Source organism: Lonchura striata, chromosome 6, assembly GCF_046129695.1.
Source record: "Lonchura striata isolate bLonStr1 chromosome 6, bLonStr1.mat, whole genome shotgun sequence".
NCBI lineage: Eukaryota > Metazoa > Chordata > Aves > Passeriformes > Estrildidae > Lonchura > Lonchura striata.
In genome coordinates, this window is record NC_134608.1 from 67,325,946 (window position 1) to 67,343,686 (window position 17,741).

A 17,741-nucleotide genomic window follows, 5' to 3' on the forward strand; every position below is an offset into this window, starting at 1 on the left:
TTCCAGGCTTTCCCCAGGAGCCCCGGGTCAGTCTTTTCTTCTCTGTGCTCCCCTCTGGCTCCATTCCTATGCTGCCTCCAGATCATGAATGTGGCAGGGACAGCCAAGCAAACCACCGTGCATGTGTGCCATTGGATCTTTCCTCCAGTTCCCACAGAGGCCATGACAGACACTCCTGTCTGGCTTCCAGGTCTGCAATTTCCTCCTACAAGTGCAGCTGGTGCTGCCAAAAGATTACCTCCTGCTCCTTCATCCTCTGGACAATTCCTTTATCATCCTCAGGAGAAATCCCATTCTTTCCAGAGGGCTGGTTGATGCTGACAATGGCCATCAGCACCAGGTACCTATGGAAGATTTCTTCAGCCATGGCTGATCCTTCCCTGAAAGAGAAAGAAAGGAGGACAGAGCCAAGATCCAGACTATATTGCCTCGGGAAGAGACAGGAAAGAGGCTCGCCCCTGGCAGGAAGGCTCTGGCCAGCCCTGCAGAAAGGCTGGAGGCCAGAGGTGCTCCTCAGGGCTCGCCTGCTGCTGCCAGTTCCAGTCCAGCTGCCCAAAGAGGCTCCATGAGCACGTGGTGAGGAGGAAGAGGAGGAAGGTGCAAGACACAGGGACACAAACCTGAGAAGCTGGGTTTGAGGAGAGAGACGCTCAGCATTGCAGATGGCAGAAGAAACCAAGCCCAGTCCCCCAAGCAGGAGGAGGAGAGGAAGGGCCTCCCAAGCTGGCTGAAGGCAGATGTCTTGGTTTGACAAGACAGGAGTCTGTGAAGGAGGGCTAAAGCCTCCTGTGCAATGGAGAAGGCAAACCCCCCTCCCCCCGAATTACCAGGATCTTTAAATTAAAAGGCTCTCAGGCAAAGATATGGGAATGGGAGTAACAATTCTTTACTAGGAGAAAACTAGAAAACAATTTAAAAAGGCAAATGCAATTGGTACAAACAAAAACTAGTGATAAAGTCCACAACCTGAGGATTCGGGGTGTTGGTAGTAGTCCGGTCGAAATGATAGCGGCTCCTCTTGCAGTGGCTGATGAATTGCAGCTGCAGTGGTGATCTTTTTAAGGGTATAGTTTTTTTCTGAAGATCTGGTGGCAGTGGGGCCGGTCTTCCTCTGCGCCGGGGTTGCCTCCGAGCTCCGCCGCCGTCGCTTCACTGCACTCCGGCTGCTTCTCTGCGAGTGCCGCCTAAGAGAGCTGCTTCTCTGGGAATCCCCCAAAGTAAAGAGCTGCTCTGTCCCCAAAAAGGTACCCCCTTATACCATAAAGGAGTGCTTGGCTTCCCCCTCTGGGTGGAACATCTCACAATGGGATGGTGTTACATTTACCAGCCCTGCAGTGAGTCAGTCAATAGTGTATAAACAAACCATTACCTCTACGGGGCAAATCATTGTCTTTGGGAGAGATAACAAACCTGCCCCAACCTCCAACAGATGGCAAATAGAATACAAGCTTATCTTACAAACCAGGACAGCAGACAATGGAGACCTTGCCCAGATGTTCCCTAATGGGCTGGGGGGAGGGAATACACAGCCCTGCTTTCCAGCTGCTCCCACCACTTCTGAACCTGCCACTGTCATGAGACAAAGCCCGATGAAATCCTGCTCAGCGTGGGCAAATGAGACCTTGAAGGACTTAGTGTCAGGTCAAGGCTTCCTTTCCCTCCCAAAGCCTTCCCTTGGCAGCCTTGAGCAGGGGATTCATCCTCCCTCCCTCCTCCTTCCCACAGACCTGCTCTGAACCACTCCATGGGCACTTTCCATTCTCTGTGTCTGTCGTCAAGTGCAGTGCCAACCTGGGTCAGTCCTGGCTCTGTCCTGAGCTCCCAGGAGCTCGCAGGCTGAGATGGCAACGCTCAGCCACACCAGGGCCCTGCCCCTGCCAGCAGCACCACCACAAGCAGCAGCAGCAGCAGCAGCAGAAGCAGCAGCAGCAGCAGCAGCAGCAGCAGCAGCAGCAGCAGCAGGAGCTGCAGTCACCTCTCAGCTGTTGGTGCCCCTGCACTGCAGCCCCTCCCGCTGGCACCGACGTTCCCTTGTGGCCTTGGAGACAGTCCAGAATCCATCCATGGGGTCACAGAGCCATGGAATCCCAGAGTTCCAGGTTCCTGGAATCCTAGAGTCATTGAATCCTGAGAACCACACTCAGAGGAGGAGGAGGAGGAGGAGGAGAAGTAGCAGGAGGAGGAGGAGGAGGACGAGGAGGAGGACAAAAAGGAGGAGGACGAGAACGAGGAGGACAAGGAGGAGGAGGAGGAGGAGGATGAGGATGAGGATGAGGACGAGGAGGAGGAGGAGTAGGAGGATGAGGATGAGGATGAGGATGAGGATGAGGATGAGGATGAGGATGAGGATGAGGATGAGGATGAGGAGGAGGAGGAAGAGGAGGAGGAGGACGAGGACAAGGACGAGGACGAGGAGCAGGAGGAGGAGGACATAGAGAAGGAGGAGAACGAGGAGGAGGAGAACGAGGAGGAGGAAGATGGGGAGGAGGATGAGGACGAGGACGAGGAGGAGGAGGAGGAGGAGGACAAGGACGAGGACGAGGAGGAGGAGGACGAGGAGGAGGAGGAGGACAGGAGAACGAGATTGAGGACGAGAAGCAGGAGGAGGAGGACAAAGAGGTGGAAGAGGACGAGGAGGAGGACGAGGAGGAGGACGAGGACAAGGATGAGGAGGAGGACGAGGAGGATGAGGAGGAGGAGGAGGAGGAGGAAGAGGAGGAGGACGTGGAGGATGAGGACGAGGAACAGGACGAAAAGGAGGAGGAGGAGGAGGAGGTCGAGGATGAGGACGAGGAGGAGGACGAGGAGGAGGATGAGGGTGAAGAGGAGGAGGAGGAAGAGGAGGAGGACGAGGAGGAGGACGAGGAGGAGGATGAGGAGGAAAAGGAGGAGGAGGAGGAGGAGGACGAGGACGAAGACGAGGAGGAGGAGGAGGAGGAAGAGGAGGAGGAGGATGAGAAGGAGGAGGAGGCGGACAAAGACAAGGAGGAGGACGAGGAGGACGATTACGAGGACGAGGATGAAGTTGATGAGGAGGAGGAGGATGAAGAGGAGGAGGAAGAGGAGGGGAAGAGGAGGAGGAGGAGGAGGACGAGGAGGAGGAGGAGGACGAGGAGGAGGAGGACGAGGAGGACGAGGAGGAAGAGGACGAGGACGAGGACGAGGACGAGGACGAGGACGAGGACGAGGAGGAGGAGGATTAGGAGGAGGAGGACGAGGATGAGTAGGAGGACGAGGACGAGGACGAGGAGGGGGATGAGGATGACGAGGAGGAGGAGGAGGTGGACAAAGAGGAGGACGAGGAGGAGGAGGAGGAGGAGGAGGACGAGGACGAGGAGGAGGAGGACGAGGAGGAGAAGGAGGACGAGGAGGAGAAGGAGGACGAGGATGAGGAAGAGGAGGACGAGGACGAGGAGGACGAGGACGAGGAGGAGGAGGATGAGTATTAGGAGGACGAGGACAAGGACGAGTACGAGGAGGAGGAGGAAGAGGAGGAGGAAAAGGAGGAGGAGGAGGACAAGGACAAGAAGGAGGACGAGGATGAGGAGGGGGAGGACGAGGAGGAGGAGGACGAGGAGGAGGACGAGGAGGAGGAGGAGGAGGAGGAGGAGGAGGAGGACGAGGACGAGGACGAGGACAAGGATGAGGAGGACGAGGAGGAGAAGGAAGAGGAGGAGGAGGAGGAGAAGGAGGATGAAGAGGAGGAGGAGGAGGAGTAGGAGGAGGACGAGGAGGACAAGGGGGAGGTGGAGGACAAAGAGGAGGAGGAGGACGAGGAGGAGGACGAGGAGGAGGACAAAAAGGAGGACGAGGAGGAGGAAGACGAGGAGGAAGAGGAGGAGGACGAGGACGAGGACGAGGATGAAGTTGATGACGAGGAGGAGGATAAAGAGCAGGAGGAAGAGGAGGGGGAAGAGGAGGAGGACGAGGAGGAGGACGAGGCGGAGGACGAGGAGGACGAGGAGAAGGAGGATGAGGAGGACGAGGAGGAGAAGAAGGAGGACGAGGAGGAGGAGGACGAGGAGGACGAGGAAGACGAGGACGAGGAGCCCGAGGCCGAGGACGAGCATGAGGAGGAGGAGGGGGAGGAAGAGGAGGAGGAGGAGGAGGAGGAGGAGGAGGAGGAGGAGGAGGACAAAGAGGAGGGGGAGGACGAGGGGGAGGACGAGGAGGATGAGGAGGAGGAGAACGAGGACGAGGAGGAGGACGAGGATGAGGACGAGTCGGAGGAGGACGAGGAGGAAGAGTAGCGGGAGGAGGACGAGGACGAGGATGAGGACGAAGACGATGAGGAGGAGGAGGAAGAGGAGGAGGAAGAGGAAGAGGAGGAGGAGGAGGAGGAGGATGAGGACGAGGACGATGAGGAGGAGGAGGAGGACGAAAACGAGGAGGAGGAGGACGAGGAGGAGGAGGAGGACGAGGACGAGGACTAGGAGGAGGAGGAAGAGGAGGAGGACGAGGAGGAGGAGGAGGACGAGGAGGAGGACGAGGAGGATGAGGAGGAGGACGAGGACGAGGACGAGGACGAGGAAGAGGTGGACGATGAGGAGGAGGAGGATGAGGAGTAGGAGGAGGAGGATGACGAGGAGGAGGAGGATGAGGAGGAGGAGGACGAGGACGAGGACGTGGATGAAGCTGACTAGGAGGAGGAGGAGGAAGAGGAGGAGGAAGAGGAGGGGGTGGAGGAGGAGGAGGAGGAGGAGGAGGAGGAGGAGGAGGACGAGGACGAGGATGACGAGGACGAGGACGAGTACGAGGAGGAGGAGGATGAGGACGAGGACGAGGAGGAGTACGAGGACGAGAAGGAGGAGGACGAGGAGGACAAGGAGGACGAGAAGGACGAGGAGTAGGGCCAGAGGAGGACGAGAATGAGGAGGACGAGGAGGATGATGAGGAGGAGGACTAGGACGAGGAGGAGGACGATGACAAGGAGGTGTAGGACGAGGACGAGGAGGAGAAGGATGAGGATGAGGAAAAGGATGAAGATGCAGATGACAAGGAGGACGAGGAGGAGGACGAGGAGTAGGAGGAGGAGGACGAGGAGGATGAGGAGGACGAGGAGGAGGACGAGGAGGAGGACGAGGGGGAGGATGTGGAGGAGGAGGAGGACGTGGAGGAGGAGGAGGACGTGGAGGAGGACGAGGAGGAAGAGGAGAATGAGGATGACGAGGAGGATGAGGAGGAGGACAATGGCAAGGAGGATGAGGAGGGGGAGGAGAACAAGGAAGAGGAGGAGGCAGAGAAGCATGAAGAGGAGGAATAGGATGAGGAATAGAGAGGACAAGGACAAGGAGGATGATGAGGTTGAGGAGGAGGAGGACAACGAGCAGGAGGAGGAGGAGAAGAAGGATGTGGACGAGGATGAGTTGTAGAAGGATGAGGATGAGGAAAAGGATGAAGATACAGAGGACAAGGAGGACGAGGAAGAGTAGGAGGAAGAGAAAGAAGATGAACAGGAGGAGGAGGAGGACAAGGAGGAGAATAAAGAGGAGGAGGACAAGGATGAGGAGGACCAGGAGGAGAAGGACGAGGAGGATGAGGATGAGCAGGATGGGGAGGACGAGGAGGAGGAAGAGGAGGAAGATGAGGAGGAGGAGAAGGAGGAGAATGAGGATGAGGAGGACAATGAGGAGGATGAGGAGGATAAGGATGCGGAGGATAAGGAGGAGGAGGATGAGGAGGAGGACAAGGATGAGGAAAAGGACAAGGATGAGGAGGACAAGAAGGACGAGGAGGACAAGGAGGACAAGGAGGAGGAGGACGAGGAAGACGAGGAGGAGGAGGAGGAATAGGAGGATAAAGAGGATGAGAATGAGGATGTGTAGGAGGACATTGAGGAGGAGGAGGATAAGGATGAGCAGGACAAGGAGGTGGAGGAGGAGGGGGAGGACTAGGATGACAAGGAGGAGAAGGAGGACGAGGATGAGGAGGAGGAGGAGTAGGAGGACGAGTAAATGGAGGATGAGGACGAGGAGGAGTGCGGGGGTTTGTAATTTTCCCTTCTTCCCCCCATTCACCCTGCCCCTTTCTTATGCGTTCCCTGTGTAAATAATGACGGGAGACAAGTCCACTCTATAATGTCTACAAGTCTCAGTTTATTCCAAGCACACATGTACAGTTATACCCGTTATAATGAAGCTCATGCATATTGCAAAACTTAGGCTCATCATTGGTGTATTAAAAACAGGTCAACCCCGCCTTTGGAGCTTTCTAAGCTTGCTTTGTTTTCCCTTACATTTATCTTTTTGCTGAACATTCTACTGTTGGGAACCAGCTTACCCAAGGACATAAGATATTATTGCTACATCTGCTATTGCTGCACTATGCAATTTTCAGCTACTGCTTCACTAACTGCACGTAGTCATGTCCTTTCTCACGAAGCCATTCATCCACAAAACTCTCCACATTTCTTATCAGTCATGCTGTGACATTCAATAGCCCATTATCAGCAAATGTCTCCCCCGAGGGAGGATTGATTGTGGAAGAGATAAGGAAAAACTACCCACTTAACACAGGACAACTGCCATACAGATGGCAAAAAGAACACATCTTGCTTTTCAGTCTGGGACAGGAGGACACAAACAAAATCAGCTGAGAAGGCAGCACTCTGAAAAGCAAATCAGAACGGACAGAAAATGAATGGGACAGAAATCAATAATTCTGATAGTTTTACTTATTATCAAAATAAATCACACCCACCCATCCCCACACAATCCTGATCCCACAACCTCAAATTTGGATCTCACTTCTCCCGATCACCTTCCAACCCCATCTCATCCTGGAGGCTGAAGAATTGAGCAATTTTAGCATGGGACTGAGGTGGGAACCAGCCATTTTGAGGTAGGATTGAGTCACTTTGAGGTGACAGACAAATCCACTTTGGGTTTTGGAGTGGAAAGATATGGAGAATACTACCAGATGTCCCCCAAGAACCCACAAATCCTCCAGAATATGTTCCCAAACAGTAAAGTGTGGAGTTGCGTTATGTATATGTTTTATTATCCCTGTATTATGTATTGGTTTATTCCTTTGTACCCTCGTGTGCAACTTGGTTTATCCCCAGTTTTCCCGCCTTGTCCTCCCTTCCCGCCTTCCCAGTATCTATCCATCACCCTGAAAGAGGCATTTTACCCCCCCCGGGTGCCTTGTCTATCACTCGGTGCCCCTTCCCATCCATCCAGAAGATTCTACTCAGGGCACCGGGTGATTGGGCGAGGACCTGGGGCTGCCCCCATATCCTTCCCCCATTGGACCCCACCATATCCCCCCATCCCGGAGCCACCCCCTATCCCTATCCCCATTGGTCGTTGGATACCCCTCCCTTACAGTTTATAAGCCAGTGCAAGCACCTTGTGCTTGTTCCTGTTGGCTGGCATCGTTTTTAGGACATTTGGCCCCGTTGGGCTACAATAAACTCGGACTTAGCCCCCAGCAGGATCCGCTCTTCATTTACCACCGCGAGGCTTGCTAGCGCTGCCCAGAACCCACAAAGGCACTCTCCAAACCCCAGCTGGGAGCGGCGGAGGGTGCCTCAATCGCCCACTCTCGCCCCAGAGAAGAGCTAGCCGGGGCTGAGACAAAGGGAACCGGGGCGGGAGCGCGGCAGTAAAGTCCACCTCAAATACCTCTTAAATGGTGGGACTTCTGACATCTCTGGTCAATACTCTTTTTAGTAATTTTTCAGGTGTTTTTAAGTGATAAAGACAAATCAGAAGTAAATTAGGGCCAAACCAAAACCAGAGACCCCTTGAGCATCTCCTGGACACTGGACAAAACAAACTCAGCAGAAATCAAAGTTAACCCTACATAAAATGCCTTGAGGAAGATTTGCTCTTCCCACAAGTCATTTCTGATGGAAACACAAATAAATCCCAAACATGAATAGACAAACAACAGAAGCAATTCTCTGGCAATTCCAAATTTCATCAGTTCCAGCACAGCTCCAGCTCAGATGCTGGCAGGTTTCCAAAAAAAAAAAAAACAAAAAAAAAAAAACAACACCAAAAAAAACACATGGAAATTTGGCCCAATACAGATTATTAAAAGGAAGGGGAAGCTCTGTGTAGCTATCACAAAGGTGACAGGGACCAAGAAAATAATGCTTCTCCCCCCAAAGCCCGTGAATTCAGGAGTTATTTGGGAATTTACCTACTTGAGCTGGGCTTCTGGTAGGATTTAAGTAGCCTTGTGTTCCTCACTTTGGGGTGAATGATCCTTGTCAGTCTTGCTGGTATCATTTGGTCCCTTTCCTCCAGTGATTTTAACAGAATTTTCAAAGAAGGAAAATATTTTCTTTACCCTGGCCACCCACAACAGCCATTTTCCTCGTAAGTTCTCCCAAAAGTCACTCAGAGGAAGCTGCATCCAAGCTTCCAAGAGTTCCACCAGAAAGAGCCACAAGCTCCTCAGAGGAGAGAAACATGCTGTTGTCAAAGGCACCTGGGGTCAGACAACAGAGCCCTGAACTCACTGTGTAAAATAATGTTGCAATCTGGGTAATAAAATTGTTAGAGAGATGCCTCTGCCCCAATTAAGGTGCTAACAAGACCAAATCCAAAGTGGATTTTATTGACCAGTAAATGTGAAGTGAGAGAGATGGAAAGAAAAAGAGGAGAGAGCAAGGGAGTGACAGGGACAGAGATCTCCCCTGGGGTGGGGCAAGTGTGACATTGTCCCCTGTGTGAGTGGCCTTCCCAGGGTGGGAGTTTTACACCTGAGCCAGTTTGGGTAAGGGGGGTGGTGTTCACCCCCCACCCCGAGCAGGGATACAGTTTCCGGTTACAGTGTCAGATGTAACCAAAAGTGTTTTCAGTCCCCATCTCCATAAACTCTTATCAACAGGTGGGGCAGTGTTCTTTATCTCTTCCATGGCTCAGCCCTGATAACGCCCTCCAGGGCCATCTTCTGTTAATGGGCCATTGAGTGTCACTGCAGCACTGATAAAATTACATCATCCCATTGTGGGATGCTCCGCCCAGGGGGAGGAATCAAGCATTCCTACCTGGATATAATCTCACCATTTGCAACACCACGACCACCTTGCCTACTGGATTCCCAGAGGACAAGAGCTCCATAAGCACCACTGGACCTTCAGAGGAAGACCAGACCCTTCTACAGGATCACTGCTTTGACAGAATCATGTTCATCACTCCAGCTGGACTGCAGCCACCTGCTGCATCAGCCTGCTACCACTACCCTGAGCAACGGGGTGTCAGGTTATATCCTGACTCTGTGAGTTTAAACCAGTGTTTCTGTATCATTGCCTTGATCTTAATTTTCTTATTCAATTGTCATTCTGGCTTAGACTCTCTCCCTGGTTTGCTTTGAAGCCAGTACAAAACTCACTGTGCTCATCACTTGTTTTCCTCCCAGTACAGGATTTCCCGTACCCAAATATTCGCCAGATGGAGAAGAAGGTTGCGAGGAAGAGGAAGATGCCCTGGGACCCTGAGGCGGGTGAGGAGGAAGTCAGTGCCCCTTTCCCCTTCTCTCCTGCTCCATCTCCCAGCCCAGCCTGGCCCCCGGCTGCAGGACAGCCCCGCTGCCGGTGCCCTCCTGCCGGGGACGCACTCGGGGGATCTCCTTGCCCTTCCCTGTGGCACGGAGGCAAATCTCATCTACTCCTTGTCCTTCCTCCCCCAGAGCAAGAGCTGATCGTGGAGACCAGGAAGGACAAATCCCTGCAGCAGAACCTCATGGAAGAAGCTGTTTTGAGCAACTCCACATCGCAGGAATCCAACGGAGAGGAAAAGCCCTGGAGATCTCACAGGAGGAAGGGCTGCAAGGCCAGCCCAGGATGCTCTGAGGAGGAAAGGCCCGCTCTGGGCCAGGAAGGTGGGCAGAGCTTCAGCCAGAGCTCAGAGCTGGTGGTCCCTGAGAAGCTTCATGATGGGGAGAAGCCCTACAAGTGCTTGGAGTGTGGGAAGAGCTTCAGGAAGAGCAACAGTCTGAAACTGCACATGATGATCCACACTGGGGAATGGGCCTACGAGTGTGGGGAGTGTGGGAAGGGCTTCAGCTGCAGCTCTGCCCTTATCAAGCACCAACGCATCCACACTGGGGAGAGGCCATATGAGTGTCCCGAGTGTCAGAAGAGGTTTAAGACCAGCTCCAATCTCTTCAAACACCAGCGGATTCACACAGATGAAAGGCCCTTCCGCTGCCCTGACTGCGGGAAGGGCTTCAAGCGCAACTCCGACCTCATCATGCACCAGCGCATCCACTCCGGGGAGAGGCCCTACATGTGCCCCACTTGTGGGAAGACGTTTAACAGCACCTCAAATCTCCTCCTGCATGAGCGGATTCACACTGAGGAGAGGCGCTTCCTTTGCCCCGACTGTGGCAAGGGCTTCAAGCACAACTGCAATCTTGTCAGCCACCAACGCATCCACACTGGAGAGAGGCCCTACTTGTGTCCCCAGTGTGGGAAGAGCTTCACCCAAAGCTCTCACTTGACCAAACACCAACGGAGCCACCGGTAAAGGAGGCCCTGAAAATTCCCCAGCTGCAGGAAGAGCTTCGTGCACTGCTCCAGCTTCATCCCCCATTGGAAGACCACAGTGGGAAGAGCCCTGGTGATCCATGTTCCCTGTGATCCAGGCTGGGAAGACACCTGTCCCTTTTCTTGCCCCTGCCAATGACCTGATGTGGGATTGAAGAACATGAGGGTCTGGCCATGGCCCTGTCACTACATTCACTCCCACCTCAGGTCATTGCCAGGGGCAGGAAAGGGACTGTCTCTGTCTTTCCCAGAGGAGACGGGTGTCCTTTCCATGCAGGAGGAAACACGTGGCCAGGAAGATACAATTGATGGTGATGTGGTTTTCTCCGTAAATAGTTTTTCTTATCCCTTCTGCTTTCAATATTTTTTCTGTTTCTGTTTGTTCCTTATCTTGTTGCTGTTCCCAGTAAATTGTTCTTATCCCAGCTAGGGATCTTTCCCTTTTTTCCTTCAATGGAAGGTGGGAGGGCAATGAGCGCCAGCAGGGTTTTAGCGAGAGCAGGAAATTGGGGAATCCCATTCCTGAACCTCGGCCCCTGGAAATGGAGCATCCCAGCTGGTGCCAGCCCTGGTGGCCATGGCAGCAGCCTTGGGAGCGGGTCCCTGGCTGGGACTGAGGGAACCTCTTCACTCTGGTGCCCAGGGACAGGAGTGGAGGGAGCGGCAGCAGCTGAGTCGGGGCAGGCTGAGGTTGGATCTCAGGAAAAGGTTTTTGCCCAGAGGCTGCTGGGGCACTGCCCAGGCTCCCCAGGGAAGGGTCCCAGCTCCAGGGCTCTCTGAGCTCCAGCAGCGTTTGGACAGCGCTGCCAGGCCCAGGCTGGCAGTGTTGGGGTGTCCTGTGCAGGGCCAGCAGTTGGACTCGAGGATCCTGATGGGTCCCTCCCAGCTCAGCCAATTCTGTGGTTCTGGGATCCATGACCCTGGGGATGGGAGTGCCAATGGTTGCCATGGCAACGGGCTCTGGCTCCAGGCCTGAGCTGGTGTCCATGGCAACCACCCCTGGCATGGGGTCTCCATGGAGCTGCCCAGGGACTGACCATAGCAACAGGGGCTGGGGATGGTTGCCATGGAAACTGACCATAGCAACAGGGGCTGGGATGGTTGCCATGGAAACTGACCATAGCAACAGGGGCTGGGGATGGTTGCCTCCTTAGGATGAGATTTGTCACAGGCCCTCAGAGGGGTTCCATGGGGACTTTCCAAGAGTCTCCAGGCTGTTCAAGAGCTGGAATGTCACACACAGAGACAGGGGCTCCATGGAGCCCTCCCAAGGGTTTCTGGGGATGGCAAAGAGCCGTGTGGTCAGAGGCAGTCACAGCCATTCCATGGTGACATCCCAGGGCACCTTGGGCTGCAGAGGCACTGATCTGTCACAGGCACTCACGGGGGCTCCACAATGACATCCCAGGGGTCCCCAGGCTGCCAAAGAGCCAGGATGTCACACACACTCCTGTCATGTGCAGACTGGGAGCTTCTGGCAAAAGCTTTATTTCATTATTGGAGAAACTCCTGCTGAGTCATGAGATGGAAAAATGAAACCAAACAGCCACCATGGATCCTCAAACCCCTGCAGGGCCACCAGATTTCTACAATTCCTTCTAAGAGAAGAGACTGGGAGTGACTGGATCCAATCCCGGCCCCAGAATTTGTCAAAGGTTTATGTATAAATGATTGGACAGGTAGAATTGAACAATTTGTCAATGCAATGTTTCATACAGGATTAATTATGTAATACCAGATATATTTATATAAATACAATCTGATAATGATTAGACAATAAGCTCTTAACTAGAGTTATTTACTCCACAGTCCAGAATCTATAACAATTATAGGATATTCTGCTCTAGGAAGCAATTTTGAAGTCAAGAGGTCCTTGCTGGAGTGGTTTAAGCCCATTGCAGGCAGAGCCTCCTGCTCCAGCAAGAACTGCCTTTCCTGTGCCAGGAGCAGGGCAGGTCCCGCTGCAGGAACAGCCCCAGGCCAGCCCCAGCACAGGGAAGGCCTCGGGCACAAGGGCAGAGTGCCGTGCTGGGAGCTGTGCCAGGGACAGCCCGAGGCACCAAAGGCACCTTGGCAGCAGCAGCTGCTTGCAGGGCATGGCCAGAAGCCTCCCTTGGCAACCCAGCCTGGTGGCCAGCGCTGCAGAGCTGCTGCCTCAGGGCTCATTTCTGGCTGGGCTCTGAAAAGCCACTTCTGCTCCAGGAGCCTGACGGGGAAGCCATTGGCCCAGCACCTTGGGGAAAAGATATTATCAACAAAACTCTTCATGCCAGCAGAGACAAGGCAGGGGCAGAGGAAAGGGGAGAGCCAGGCCCAGGGGACAGGGCTGCCATGGTGATGGCTGTGAGGTCACTGCCCTGCAGCAGCCTGGCTGCCCTCAGCAGACATTCTGGCCAGAACTGTTGTGAGGGCACCCAGCACATCCGAGAACCCACACAACAGGAATTCCATCCTTGGGGAGGGGATTTCACTGGGTCAGGTTGCACACATGCCCTGATTTTTGAGCATTCCTGGGATGGGAAATCCACTTCTCTGGAAAAACAGTTGCCATTTTGTGACACTCTCATCACTGTAAAATATTTCCTCCTTCTAACAAATTTAAATCCACTCTCGTTCAGTTTAGAGATATTGACCACTGCTAGACTTGGGAGAAAATAATTTTGATAACTATTTTTCCATTTTCACAGATCTTGGGGAGGACCCAAATATCTCCCAAGATGGGGTTTGAAGGCTGCATCACATAACGAGCAGGTAGAGGCTGCAGGCTCTGGGCTCAGTTGTGTGCAGACTGAGGACAGAACAGGAGTAGCCTGGGAAGGATTGAAGGGTGGTTCCACAGATGCTGGAGTTTTATTTCATTGTATAAAACAGCCAGAAAAGAAATAATGGCACCAAAGGTGTAGAGTGCCCCTGCCCAATGAGGTGGGAATTTTACCCAGACACAGCATCTGGCGAGAGCATGACTTAAAGAAGTTTCCACCCCTCCACGCTGTGAGGTGTGCCGCTGAAAGCCCGGGAAAAGACACTCCACCCTATCTGATCAAATGAGGAATGGCCCCAGAATGTTCTTCTTTTTCTGTACCCTTATTGGCTTAAATTGTGCTGCAATGTCCCCACTGTAGTTTTTTCCATTGATTGTCCTCCTCAATCCACCACTTTGCAGTCTCCTGCTCCTCTTAATATTGGACCTTGATCCTAAACTTCACCCCTACCCTGTAATATAGAAGTCTTGACCCTACCACCTTGTTTCTTGTGTATGTCCCTGGGAAAATGAAGAATCCTCAGTTTTCTAAACCAAGACCTGTCCTGTTGCCATTCTTTCCCTGTTGGTCATTGGTGTCTGCCTGAGGTCTGAGACTCTGGGGCCTGGGGAAGTTGTTGTGCCCTTTGCTGCGGCGGAAAACAACAGTGCTTTCCTCCCTATGGAAAAAAGAATTGTCCTTATCTATGCAGAAATTGCGGGAATTGGGCTTCCAACTCCCAAATTCCCTATATCCAAGGGTTGCTTTCAGACAAAAGCTACCAGAACAGAGAGGTCTGGCTGCCCTTGGTCCCTGGTGGCCGCCTTTCATCTGCGCCTCAAACGCTGTTATTCCGTGCTTTCCTTCCTATGGAAAAGAACCATCCTCCTCCAAGTGTCCATGTCTAAAATTGGGATTCCACCTCTAAAATTACCTATATCCAAGGGCTGCTCCCAGACAAAATCTGCCAGTACCATCAAGTCTGGCTGGCCTTGGCCTCTGGTGGCTGCCCCTGCCACACTGGGTCTCAGTTCTTTCCTTCCCACGGAGATCACTGTGACACTGTGGGCACCTCATGGAACCAAGGGGATCACTGTGGCACCACTGGAGCCCATGGAACCAAGGGGCCATGGTGACACCGCGGGGCTCCATGGACCCAGAGACCACCATGACTCTGTGGGGCCTGATGGAACCATGGAGACCATTCTGACCCTTCAGGGGCTCGTGTCCCCAAGGGGGCATTGTGACACCTCAGGGCCTCCTGGAAGCAAGGGACCATTGGGACAGTGTGGTGCCCCATGGAAGCGAGGGAACATGGAACAGGTCTGGCTGGCTTGGCCTGCCAGGGGCCACCTGACAGGTCTGGGTGATATTGGGATGTCAAGGGCTGCCTCTCATCAGCTCCTGGAGCACTGGGGCTCTGTGCTTTCCTTTGTACAGAGAATAACTCTCCATCTTTTCAGATATCCATTGCCAGAATTGGTACTCTCCCTAAAAAATTTCCTGTATGCAAGCGTATCTCCCTGAAAAAAACCTGCCAGCTCTGGCTGGCTTTGACTCTGGTGGTCACCTCTTGTCTGCCTCTGGAACACTGGGACTATGTTCCTCCATTCCTATGGAAAAGAACTGACCTCCTTCTCCCAGGCCCATGGCTAAAATTAGAATGTGACCTCCCAGATTCCATATATCCAAGGACTGCTCCCAGACAGAAGTAGCCAGGCCAGACAGGTCAGGCTGGTCCTGTCCTCTGGTGATTTTCTTAGACTCTGAGCTGAATGTTTTCATTTGAAAACACCTTGGAGAGGGCTCAGAGATCTCCCAAGGTGGGGTTCTGAGGCCTTGGGCACATGACCACTAATATGGACAAAGGAGCTCTGTGCTCTGTGCTGCTGTGGTGGTTTTGCATCACAGAAGTGATGTCCTGAGAGAAGCTGCTAGCAGTTTCCTCTGTGTCTGACAAAAACCAATCAGTAATTAGCTTTGAGAGCTGACAGTCTGTTAAAGCACTAAGGAAGCTGCAGACGCCTCTGTGCAGACACAAGTTAGAGATGAGAAAGCCTGGCTGGGTCTCTTTCCCAGAGCTGAGCTGGGCTCATGGAACAATATGCAGCCCCGGGCAGATACTGACCCTTCCAGTGCTGCCATCCTCCCTCCAGTGAGAGAAAAGGACACAGGGCAGGCACACAGAGGAGCAACATGGACACACCGAGGGCAGGGAAGAGGAAGTTGAGTCCCAGATGGGAGGGATGAGGAGATGCCTTGATCTTGGGGCTGGAATCCTCTGCTAAAGCTATGGAGAAGAATGTCATTGATATATCAGAATCTCTTTTTCCCTATAAGGCATTGAAATTATGGGGAGATGACTTGTTTCAGCAAAGGTCTCCATGCTAAAGTGAGCAAATGTTGAAGTAGCTGTGATCCAATGAGAGGTTTGAACAGAGAAAGGGAGAACAGTGATGAGACCCTGTGCCCTCAGGGAGAGAAGAAGACCTCTGTTCCCAGAGATGAAGATGTTTTCAGACATAGAATAAGAAAATATTGGTCTTAAACAGCTCATCTTTAAGCTAATATCCCATAAGTTGACATGGCCCATAAACAGAACTGTGGGAAAAGCTGTGAAAAAATGGCAGGGATTTCACAATTTCATTTTTCCAAGTGGCTGCTATTCGTGGAAATTGAGAGCCCCAAGAGAATTGTTTTCTTATGGAGGAGTCTCCATAGCAAGAAAGAGAGACTCCTCTCCCAAGGTAAAGTGAAGAAAGACAATTCTAGAAGTGGTAAACTGACTCAAAATTTTAGGTTTTGTGTCCATATATTCTCAAAGAGAAAGAAAAAGTTGTATGGAGAGAGGAAGTGTTGTGAAAGTTTTGTTATGATTCTTACTACTCTTTCTTTTAGTTACTGCTAATAAACTTTTCTTTATACCCTTTTAAAGTTTTCATCCCATTTGCTTTTCTCCTAATCCTATCTCACAGCAGGAAATGAGTAACTATATTCTAGTGAGTGCACTGGTAATTAGCCAACACTGAACTCACCACACTAATTGATGCATTGGCTGAGAAATCTCAAATTGGCAAGCCAAAACCACTACAGAAAACTTCCTCATGAACTGCATGAGAGCAGAGGGAAATCAAGGCAGACTCATGGTTTGTCAGGACTTGCTTGATCCTAATGAGCCCAGTGGTGCATTTGGAGCTGAGTCCTGGAACCTCAGGGCCTGAGAGGAGATTGCACAAACCTTTCCAGGAGTCAAAGTCAGAGGAAAACCCCGAAGTGATTGGAGTCTAAAGCATTAATGGGAACCACAAAGGTCCATCTATATCACAGTCTCTTCATGGAGTCCTTGGAGGAGAGAACTGGAGGCCAGAATGGCACAAAAACCTCTCAGATACTGAAAATGGCACAAAGAACTCTCAAGGTGGAAAGGAAAATCCAAAGTACCTTACAAAAGGTAAGAGTCTTAAAGTATTCATGAGCCACACTGAGTGTCAGTACAAAGCTCTCAAGGGACTCCTTAAAGCAGATAATTGGGGCCATGATTGCACAAACCTCTCACAGAGTCCATATCAAAAGGGAAACACCAAGTACCTTAAAAGAAGTGAAATACCTTGAAGCATTAATGAGCCCACTGAGTGTTGTTACTGACAAAGCCTCTCCAGGGACTAATCACAGCAGATAATTGGAGGCCATGATTGCAGAAAGCTCTCAGAGACTCCAAGGCAAAAGTAAAAGCCCAAAGTCCTTTGAAAATCCTGCAGTCCCTGGGAGAATGAAGGAGCCCCCAGGGCCATTCCTGACCAAGGCTCCCCAGGGACTCCTTCCAGCAGATCCTTGAGGCCACTGGGATGTGGGCTAGGGGGGGATGCTGAGGGCAGGACCAGGGGCTGACAGTGCCCAGCCTGGCTGGGGCTGTGCCAGGAGGCCCCAGGGCCTCAGGTCAAGGTGTCTCCTCACAGCCCTTGGTGGCACAGACCCTGCTGTGCCCCAGGGCACCAAGACTTGGTTTCTCTTTGTCCCCACCTGGCATCTGTGCCTCCAGTTCTCTGCTCTGCCTGGGGCCTGGGGACACTTTCTCAGTCGTGTCCCTCAGTGGGACCCATTAAAAGTCCAAGAAACTTTGGAGTTGGATTGTGACTTGGAGTTCTGGAGAGGTTTCTACAGCTCCCTCTCAGGGCCTGATGTTCAGGGCCTGAGCACAAAGCCCCAGAGGGTCATTAAAGTCCTTGTGCTGTGTCTGTGCTGCTGAGCTGGGCCGGGCTCCTGGCACAGAGGGTGATGCTGGTAACCAAGCAGAGCTTCAAAAGCACATTTCTCTTGCTGAGCAGCTCTTCTCCCAGCCCAGCAGGGCTGGGGCACTGCCTGCAGCCAGCCCGGGCACAGCACAGAGGCACAGAGAGCTTCAATCAGTCAGGGCTGGGAAGGGGCTGAGAAGTGCCTGGGGCAGAATCACTGCCAGCCCTTGGCACAGGAACCTCTGGCTGCAGGACAATGCAGCTGCA

The 17,741-nt window shown here is 52.7% G+C and overlaps 1 protein-coding gene across 1 annotated transcript in view; it reads left to right on the plus strand.

The window, feature by feature from the left end:
* LOC144246559 (uncharacterized) overlaps window positions 1–17,741 on the plus strand; it is a 703,923-nt gene that overhangs the window by 115,464 nt on the left and 570,718 nt on the right. The window contains exons 2-3 of the mRNA XM_077784469.1: window positions 9,643–9,785; window positions 9,882–10,241. Coding sequence (XP_077640595.1) covers window positions 9,643–9,785; window positions 9,882–10,241 — 503 coding nt within the window. The remainder of the gene's footprint in view (window positions 1–9,642; window positions 9,786–9,881; window positions 10,242–17,741) is intronic.